Below are 9,770 nucleotides of genomic sequence, written 5' to 3' on the forward strand. Positions count from 1 at the left end.
AAAAGCTACTGTTCTAGCAATAGTAGCAATACTTGAATTATACACCTTTGAACTCACTAGAGATAATGCCAGATGGCTCTCTAAAACGATTGTATCAAATCACATTCCCACCAGCAGTGTAAAAGAGTTACCTGTATTCTATATTCTCACCTGAATTTAATAGCATCCACCTTTTATTATGTTGCCAACACAACGGGTGTGGAACTGTATCTTACGTTGTTTTAAATTACATTTTTCTGGTTTCTTTTACATCTCATGTTTGGGGCCATTCAGGTTTTGCCTATTGTGAATCATCTGCTTACATCTCTTACTTATATATCATTGTATACAATAAAAACGTGCACAATATAACACAACTCTCTGTAGGAACGAACAGCACAATTGAAGAAACTCAGACGAGAGTAACCTTGCTCAAGGTCAACAGCTAATGGGTTTTCGAGTTGGAATTTGAGTCCAGACCTAATGGGACCATACCTTTTGTTTTATAATACCTGCCAGGGACCAAGGGCATGTTGGTAAAAACAGAGGAAAGGAACAAAGAATTTCAAGCATGTAGCCGTATGCCATGTGTCTTATTAGGTTTTGTGGAATTAACACAGATTATTTCCTTGTATCCTCACAACAAACTGTGAGATAAAACATATTATGTCCATTTTACAGGTGAGGAGACTGAGACTTAGGGAAATGAAGAGCTTTGCCTTGGAGAGGTTAAGTGACTGCTAATAAGAGAATCACAATTCAAACACAGGTCTATTTACAAAATCCATACCTGTTCTACAAGAGCCATGCCTTGACCTCCTGCCCCACCTTCTCCTTAGAGCCCCAGAAGACTGCTTCCACTTGGACAGGGCCAGGATAACACCTACCATTTTTCTGCAGAATCCTGGTCTGGGGTAGCTTTAACTGGCTCAACCCTGATGTCTCCTATTATCCAACCCAGCTAGGTGAGCTCTGAGCCAACTTCACACATTCATCTTCCACAGGCCCAGGCTTCTCTGATGAAGCCCACTTAGGACCTCAACACCTTCCATGGGGTAACCAGAAGATGCTAAGTCAGAGTTCTCCAACTTGGTTGCACATTAATATCACCTGCAGAACTTTAAAAACTCCTAATGACCTGGTAACACCCCAGACCTACTACATCAGAATCTCTGAGGCTGGTACCCCAGCATCCCTAAGAGTTAAAGCTCCCCAGGTGATTCCAGTGTAGAGTCAAGATTGAGAACCACTGTTAAGGCATCTTCTTCAAGCTCCAGCAGCCACACTCACAGAGAGGTTCCCACTTGTTAGTATCCATAGGAACTGCTTGGAGGATTTCTTAAGATTCTGATTTCTGGAGCCCACCATCAGAGAATCCATGATTTGGTCTGGACCCAGGAGCCTGCATTCTTAACATCACCTCAGATAGTTTCACTGCAAGTCCTTAGCAAGTCACATTTTAGGGAAACGCTGCATTGGGAAAAGTGCTGCATGGAGGTGGGATGGGATCAGGAGGCCTCTGGCCCCTTAAGGGCTGATTAAGAGACCACCTTTAAAGCTGTGGAGCAGAGCAGGCTAGGGCTGCTTCTTTACATCCTAGTGGATAAGGTAAGGGAGTAGGTCTTGGAATGGACCTCTCCTCTCCAGTTACCTCAGCCTCCAAATAAATACTATCTTTTTCCCAGCCCTGGAGAACAGGAGGGCTATGCTGCCTTGTCCTGCCTGCTGTTTCTGTTGGTTTTGATGCCAAGAGGACAATTTAGAAGACCTCCTTTGGATCCCGGAGATCCTCCCAGAGGAAGCAACATAGGACCTGCCTGCCTGCCTTTCACTGTTTCCTGGCCCCAGCCTTTGTGGTAGTGGAGCCTGGGTGCTGTTACCTGTGTGAAAGGAAGGCATCAGAGTGGCATCATTTTGGCTTGTGCTGGAACATGTTGCTGAACAAGTCTTTCAAGATGGTCCTCCTCAGCATCATTAGAACCCTTCTTCTTTGGGGACTGGTGCTTTTTATGGAACACAGGGTCCAAATGACCCAGGTAGGGCAACCCTCTGTGGCCCTCCTGCCTGAGGCCTGTACCTTGCCCCTGATTAGGGAGCTGCTAGAGGAAGCCCCTGGCAAACAGCAGAGGAAGCCACAGGTCCTGGGGCATCCCTTGCGATATATGCTGGAGTTGTACCAGCGTTCAGCCGACGCACGTGGGCACCCTAGGGAGAACCGCACCATTGGGGCCACCATGGTGAGGCTGGTGAGGCCATTGGTTAATGGAGCAAGGCCTCTCAGAGGTGAGTTATCACACGATATGGTGCTGGAGGGGAGAAAAATGAGAAAGCAGAGTGTAGAGAAAAGGGGATCTGTTAGCTGACTATCTAATTGCTTTGCCTAGGGAGTGGGCGGTTTCCTCGGGCTTGGTTTTTGAAGGATGGCCAACTTGGGAGAAGCTGGCTCCAAGCCTGCTTCCCTTTAGGGCCCTGATTTAACGAGAGATTGCCTTGGGGCCTACCTGAGGAATCTCTCCCAGGCCCCGGGGCAACTGAGTGATGTGTTAGCTCCTATCTTTCATAGAAAGTCTTAATGCCTGTTACATCACCAAAAACTACAATTGAGAAATACCCATGTACATTCCTGTGGAGAGCGGTTTGTGTTGTTTTATTATTGGAAGGCAAGGGGTACAGGAGGGCTGAGTTGGGGAGATTTACGTGGCCTCAGAAAGGACAGAAACGGGCTAACATCTGAGAGAGTCTGTTTGCCTGGCTCCGTGAGGATCTGCTATTGTATTTAATCCTTAATGACAGCTACTCTCGTTAGCTTTCATGGAACACTTAGCCTAATTTTTAAAAATAAGAAAACTAGAGCCCAGAGACGTTAAATAATTTGCAGAAGTCGCAGGGACCGACTGGGTGGCAGAGATAGGATTTGGGCTCCAGTCTGTCTGATTCTAAAGTCTTTCCATAAGTACTTAAGTGTTTAAATGTGGTACCTCGATATATTTATATACCAAGTGATTTTTCTATGTGGACTGTGTTACTACTTTGGGGTTTGGGGGACCAAATGTATTTTGGAATTGTCTTTGTTCCCATCATAGTTGCTTGGGCTTTAAACAGCAGCCTTAGACACTGTTCCAGAGCAGTAGCGGATTCCTGAAATGCAGGGCTCTCTAGGGAGATGCAGGCAGCCATCAACTTCAAGGAAAATCTTGGGAACCTGTTGATACCAATCTTAAGCCTTTGCTAGTCTTAGATGACAACAGATAGGATTTACCCTCCCTCCTCCAAGTAAAACCACCACCATTCCCCTCAGCTAACATTTACTGTGAGCTTACCACATGCTAGGCATTGGGCAAAGTACTTTACAAACCTCCTTAATCCTTCCCCACTATGAGGTAGGTATTACAAACATACCCATTTTATAGGTGAAGAAACTGAGGCTCAAGGTAACACAGCTAGTAATTGATAGATCTGGGTTTCTAACCCAGGCTTTCAGGCTTCTATGCTTTTAATTAACCTGCTGTGTTGACTGGCTTAACAGATTTTAATTGAGCAGAAAGCACTGTGTTTGGGTTGGGTATAAAGAGGCAAATAACTGCTACCCTGACCTCTAGGCACTCCCACTGTAGTCGAATGGATAGAGAAGTAATTGCATGGTGGTGTTATAGTGTGGCAAATGCTTTGAAAAGAATAAGCAATAGGGGTGTCAGGACTCCAAAGAAGAAATGTGTTCCTGTGCAGAGAGACCTTTGGAAGGTCCCCTCAAGGATGTGGCATTTGAGCTGGACTTTGTGGAAAGAGTAAAGAGACTATGCATATGGGCGGCACATTCTGATTAAGGAAAAAGAAAATAACTTGGTGTGGGTGGAGATTCGTTCAACAAATATTTATTTGGCAACTTCTAAGTGCTAGACATTGTTCTAGGTGGCAGTATTGGGATTTGATCCAGATGGGCATGGTTTTCATGGGTAAGACAAATAAGCACTGACCAGATTGTGGTCAGTGCTATCAAAGAATGACATAAATTATTTTGATAGAGGACACCAAAGAAAGCCTCCCTTGGTGTGGGATTGCCGGGGAGGGTCACTTTGAAGAGGTGACATTTGAGCTAAGGTCTGTAAACTAAGGAGAGGGAAGTCTGACTGAGGCAGAGGGAACAAGTGTGTAAAGGCCTAAAGGGTGAAAACTGAGCTTGTCTGACTTGAAGAACAGAAGGAAGATCAGGATGGTTGGAACCTCATGAGGTTGTGGACAGTGGCGGAGTATGAGGCTGATGAGACTCAAGGCCTTGTAGGTTATTACCGGGGATCTGGGTTAAGCTGCACAAGTCAATTCCACGTAGATGATATGAGGCTAGAAAGGAGGCTGCCTAGAATTGGGCCACTATCCTGATCTGACTGCAGGGCATAACGGGCATCTAAGGACTCTGGAAAGGATCCAGAAATGGATGACAAGAGAGCCAGGCCTGATCCTTTTCATCAGGAGATGACCCAGCTGAATCAAGCTGGCTTGGAGAGCTATCCCAAGTTCAATCACACAGGATATATGAGTCAGCCATTTCCCTGAAAAGTTCCGAGCAGACCCTTCCTGGCTCTGATCCTTAGCAACCCCACCCTCGTGCAGGAAATATGTGATGTCAGGGTCTGAAAGGAAAGGGCAATTCCTCACCAGACAGCCTGCTAGAGAATAGGATTCCTTTTTAGTCAGTGTGAGACAGATGTATGGGTGGGCCCCTTGGAAAGATTATTTTGAGAAAGTAAATATAAGCCTGGCTTGGGCCTTGTCTGAATGATACCCAAGTGCCTCCAAACTTAAAAGGTGTATTAAGTAAGCAGGAGCTGGGATGCGAACTTTAAAAAAAAAATTCTGATGTATGATTTCACTTATATGCAGAATATTAAAAAATGACCAAAACCCAAATAAAAACAAACTCAGATACAGAGATCAGATTAGTGGTTACGAGCAAGGAAGGGGGTTGGGGGTGGGCAAAGTAGATGAAGGGAGTCAACTCTGGTACAGAGATGATGATAACGAGGCTTGTAGTGGCAATCACTTCGTAGTATATACAGATGTTGGTGCTATACACCTGAAACTTAGAAGAAACTTAGAGACATAATATAAAAAGTATCCTGATGAGAGTTCCCGCTCTGGCACAACGGGATGGGCAGCATCTTTGCAGCGCAAGGACACAGGTTTGATCCCTGGCCCGGCACAGTGGGTTAAAGCATCTGGCGTTTGCTGCCAGCTGAGGCTTGGATCTGATCCCTGGCTTGGGAACTGCATATGTCGTGGGGTGGCCAAAAAAAGAAAAAAAAAATCTTGATGTGTCAAAACATTAAAAGGCTTCTAAGTTGACCATCTCAGGCCTGCTGAAGAATTTCCGACCCAGGGATTTAGTGGAAAAAAAAAAAGGTTAAGTAAATAATATGTAACAAAGACAAAATGTGTACATGCAATTGTCTGCAGCTGAGTGGAAGGTAAGGTAGTAGTTTCACAATGAACCAGGATGGTATATACCAATTGTCATTGGCATCAGTCATGAGTCCCTTTTGTTTCTATGAAAGCAGTAGTGTTGAATCACTACATATTAAGTAATTACAACTTGCTCTATTTTGGGATTAAAACAAAATTATCATTTCTCCTTTGATGGTACTTTCTTTGAATTATAGTTTCAAAATCCATTAGCCTAGGATGACTTGATTTGGTCATAAATAAGAAACCAATTGATAGAAGAAAACTGATTGTATTTCACTGAAATGTTAACGAAATATCACCCAAATTGGAACCATTTGGTATAAGAGAAAATCAAAATATTAAAATTTTCTAATTTTAAATTTTTTACAAACTCTTCTCATCAGTCTTTACTCATTTTTGTTATAAGTACTTATTTAATCTAGTTATTAAACATTAAAAATAAGTTTAAAATAATATGGAAATTAACACGGGCATGTTTAGTGATATTTGAAGATGACAGAAGGCTTTTCCTTGCTATCTGTAGTTTCTTGTAATCGTTTCTCTTGACCTTTGCCAGGAGAGGGCGCAGAAGGTCAGAGCACTACAGGCCCAGCATTCCAACCCTTTGGCCACTGGGTGTCAGCATCACAGTTTAGATTAAAATGCTTAATCATTGAGAGGCAAGCAGCTCTGAGTCACCTTCTTGGCAAACAAAATATTTATATGACCAGGGCCTGTTTGAGAATGGTATTTAAGGAAATGGCAGTAGAATGAATGGGCTAAATGAAGAATCATTTCCAGTAAGGAATGGAAAGAAAAGGGAGAGACTGAGGGTTAAGGGAGAAACAGCCTAAGAGGGCAATAGCTGCTCAAGAAGAAATTTAAATAGAGGGCAAAAATGGCAAAATGCCTGCCCCCACTAGGGGCAGATAGACAAAATTATTTTGTGGCATCTCGGCCCTGGATTTGAAGTGATGGCAGGCCATAACCTCTAATGGTTGAACTGTCCCCTCTAAAGCTATATCTATATAGTGATGCAGGATTTGTTGTTAACTCATGAATCGCTCAATGACTTTCTTCATTGGTCACCTTTAATAACACAGACAATATAATGATACAGACAATATATATACATACAATTTGGTATTTGAGGTGTTTTTCTTGGCCTAGTGCTGTAAGTGATTTAAAAAATGAGACGCAATTCTCTTCTTAAGCGAAAAGACTTTGGCTCAAATCTTGATTCGAACACACACTGGCTGTGTGTCCTCTGGTGTAGCCTCTCCGAGCTTCAATTTCCTTGTCTTCAAAATGGGAATAATAACTATCACATAAGGCTATTGTGGATTAAAGAGCTAATGCATGGAAAACATCTGACATATTGGTAAGTGTGCCATATATGGGAGCTCTTATGACGTTGAATTAATCTGAGGGCTGCTTCTAGCTGTCAGTTTGTACCGAGTGGGTTTGGTGGGGGTGGGGAGGAGAGTCAGGCTAGGAGGTAAGAAATTAATGCTCTGTTCTTTTTTTTTTTTTTTTTGGTCTTTTTGCCATTTTCTTGGGCCGCTTCTGTGGTATATGGAGGTTCCCAGGCTAGGGGGTCGAATTGGAGCTGTAGCTGCCAGCCTACACCGGAGCCACAGCAACGCGGGATCTGAGTAGCGTCTGCCACCTACATCACAGCTCACAGCAACGCCGGATCCTCAACCCACCGAGTAAGGCCAGGGATCGAACCTACAACCTCATGGTACCTAGTCGGATTCGCTAGCCACTGAGCCACGATGGGAACTCCAATGCTCTGTTCTTGTTTCCTCTTATTCATGCAGGGCCCTGGCATATACAGACCTTGGACTTTCCTCTGAGACCAAACCGGGTAGCCTACCAACTAGTCAGAGCCACTGTGGTTTATCGCCATCAACTTCACCTAGCTCCCTTCCACCTCTCCTGCCATGTGGAGCCCTGGATCCAGAAAAGCACAACCAGTCACTTTCCTTCCTCAGGAAGAGGCTCCTTAAAGCCTTCCCTGCTGCCCCAAGCTTGGACGGAGATGGATGTCACGCAACATGTTGGACAAAAGCTCTGGAATCACAAGGGGCGCAGGGTTCTACGACTCCGCTTCATGTGTCAGCAGCAAAATGGTAGTGAGATTCTTGAGTTCCGGGGGCGTGGCATTTCATCCCTGGACACTGCCTTCTTGTTACTCTATTTCAATGACACTCGGAGTGTTCAGAAGGCCAAACTTCTTCCCAGAGGCCTGGAAGAGTTTATGGCAAGAGACCCTTCTCTTCTTTTGCGGAAGGCCCGGCAAGCAGGCAGCATCGCATCTGAGGTTCTTGGCCCCTCCAGGGAGCACGATGGGCCTGAAAGTAACCAGTGTTCCCTCCATCCTTTCCAAGTCAGCTTCCACCAACTGGGTTGGGATCATTGGATCATTGCTCCCCATTTCTATACCCCAAACTACTGTAAGGGGGTCTGCCCTCGGGTACTACACTATGGTCTCAATTCCCCCAATCATGCCATCATCCAGAACCTTGTCAATGAGCTGGTGGACCAGAGTGTCCCTCAGCCCTCCTGTGTCCCTTATAAGTATGTGCCTATTAGCATCCTCCTGATTGAGGCAAATGGGAGTATCTTGTACAAGGAGTATGAGGATATGATTGCCCAGTCCTGTACGTGCAGGTGACAGCAAAGGTATGGCTGGCTCAGGTTTCCCTGAGAAATTGGTGAAGGGTTTAATGTAAACAAATCTTAATGTCAAAGCTACAATGATCCTCTGCCAAATCTATGGGTTCTAGTTCTTGCCTTCAGTGTTGTTAAGTCTGTCCCCCCACTTATGAGCCCCTCACTTTACAAAAACAGTTCTGCTACCAAACATCAGTACATTTTGACTGCTAGTCAGAGCCCTTAATGCTTAAGATCTTCCTTTGGAGAAGCCCTCTCTATTGTCTTTTTTATTGTGACTTTTGTCAAAAGTCACCAGTCCACGATGGTAGAACTTTAGGAATTATGCCACAAAGGCCTGGGAAAGGGGGAATCATCCTAGAGTCCATCTTCTGAAGGTCTAGAAGATTTGGAGTGAAGAAAGCAACCTGAGATTTTTATTCTTCTCTCCCTTGCTTCCTGAATCCTAGATACTAGCACCTAATGGGAAAGACTGCCTGCTTCTGTGTTTGGATTTCCCTCTAAATCTAAAAGTAATGTTTCTCAGATGGACCAGAAAACTTTTAAGCAATAATCTCCATGAAAATCTTTTGAGGGAAACAGAAGGAAGTGAATATTTTTTCTAAGCTATCAGGGCTTTTCCTCTCAGGCTCTGAACCTGGGGGAAATGCCTAGGATTCCTTTTTTCCCTAGGGTGAGGAGAGGAGCCTTTAATCATGCCTGCAGGGCAATGTGTCTGGAGCCAAGATGACAATCCCTTCAAAGCCACCTGTATCTATAGTAAAGAGATGAAGAGCTGTCATTGCTGATTAGGATTATCTATGGGGGAGTTGTTTTAAACTTGCTATGGAACAGTAGATTTCACAGGGTATTTTTCTCATTTTAGGTAACCCTTAAACCACTGTTCATGATGCTGCTAAGAAGCTCCCCAGTAGCTCGGAGCCTGGGAGTTGACCTGGTTGGGAGTGGAGGGGGTAGAGGCTTCAGTTAGGAAGTTTGAAGGGCTGTGGGGGAAGGGTGAAACATGCGGAGGCTACTTTCATTCTGGGCTTGCCTGTTTGTTCACTTGGACTCTGGGCATGGGTCTCTGAGGGAGATAGAGTTGCTGTATTTGGAGGCATGGAGCTCTGCCTTGGACTAAATGATGCTTTTGCACTGTTACTCTTTCCTACTCCTATGCTGTATTGAAGTGATGGGAACTGGGCTGTGTTGCAAATAAATCATTTTTTTGCGTTAAAGAAAATTGTGAATGTTTTGGGGATTGGGAGAGAGTGGGTGGAAGGAATTTATTTCCTTTGTTCCCTTTAGCCACGGACAGGAACTCAACCCTAATCCCCAAGGGTGGGGCTAGAGGTTCTTTTGAAGTTCTCTCTTAAGGCAATACTGCTAAGAATCAGCCTTCCACAAAGAGTCCCTTTGAGAAAGCCTAATAAGGCATTTTCCCTGTCCAGCTCTTCCTTGATTAGTTTTATGGTCACTCACAATGAAATGAGACTGATTTAGGGTGGTCGCATATATTTGCCAAATGGAAATCCCTGTCTCTCTTACCTAGCCACTGTAGATTAATTCATTTTTACCACTCCCTTCTCAAAACTGGTTCCAGCTAGACTAAAAATCTTGCATGTCTAGAAATACACAAATTTTATTCTTCTGCCTGAGGAGCTATTTCTTCACATCTTTTTGTCCATCTACCT

At 44.3% G+C, this 9,770-nt stretch overlaps 1 protein-coding gene across 1 annotated transcript; it reads left to right on the forward strand.

Annotated features, from left to right (window-relative positions):
- The first annotated feature begins 1,857 nt into the window (after positions 1-1,857).
- Positions 1,858-9,311, forward strand: BMP15 (bone morphogenetic protein 15). Its single transcript, NM_001005155.2, has 2 exons — positions 1,858-2,262; positions 7,242-9,311. The coding sequence occupies exons 1-2, from the start codon at positions 1,911-1,913 to the stop codon at positions 8,096-8,098; spliced, it is 1,209 nt and encodes a 402-aa protein (NP_001005155.2). The 5' UTR covers positions 1,858-1,910; the 3' UTR covers positions 8,099-9,311.
- Positions 9,312-9,770: the final 459 nt, after the last annotated feature.

This window comes from Sus scrofa, chromosome X (genome assembly GCF_054392235.1).
Source record: "Sus scrofa isolate SSC_HxYL_T2T_F1_AM1 chromosome X, Sscrofa_HxYL_maternal_Yorkshire_Landrace_v2.0, whole genome shotgun sequence".
In the NCBI taxonomy this organism is placed as follows: domain Eukaryota; kingdom Metazoa; phylum Chordata; class Mammalia; order Artiodactyla; family Suidae; genus Sus; species Sus scrofa.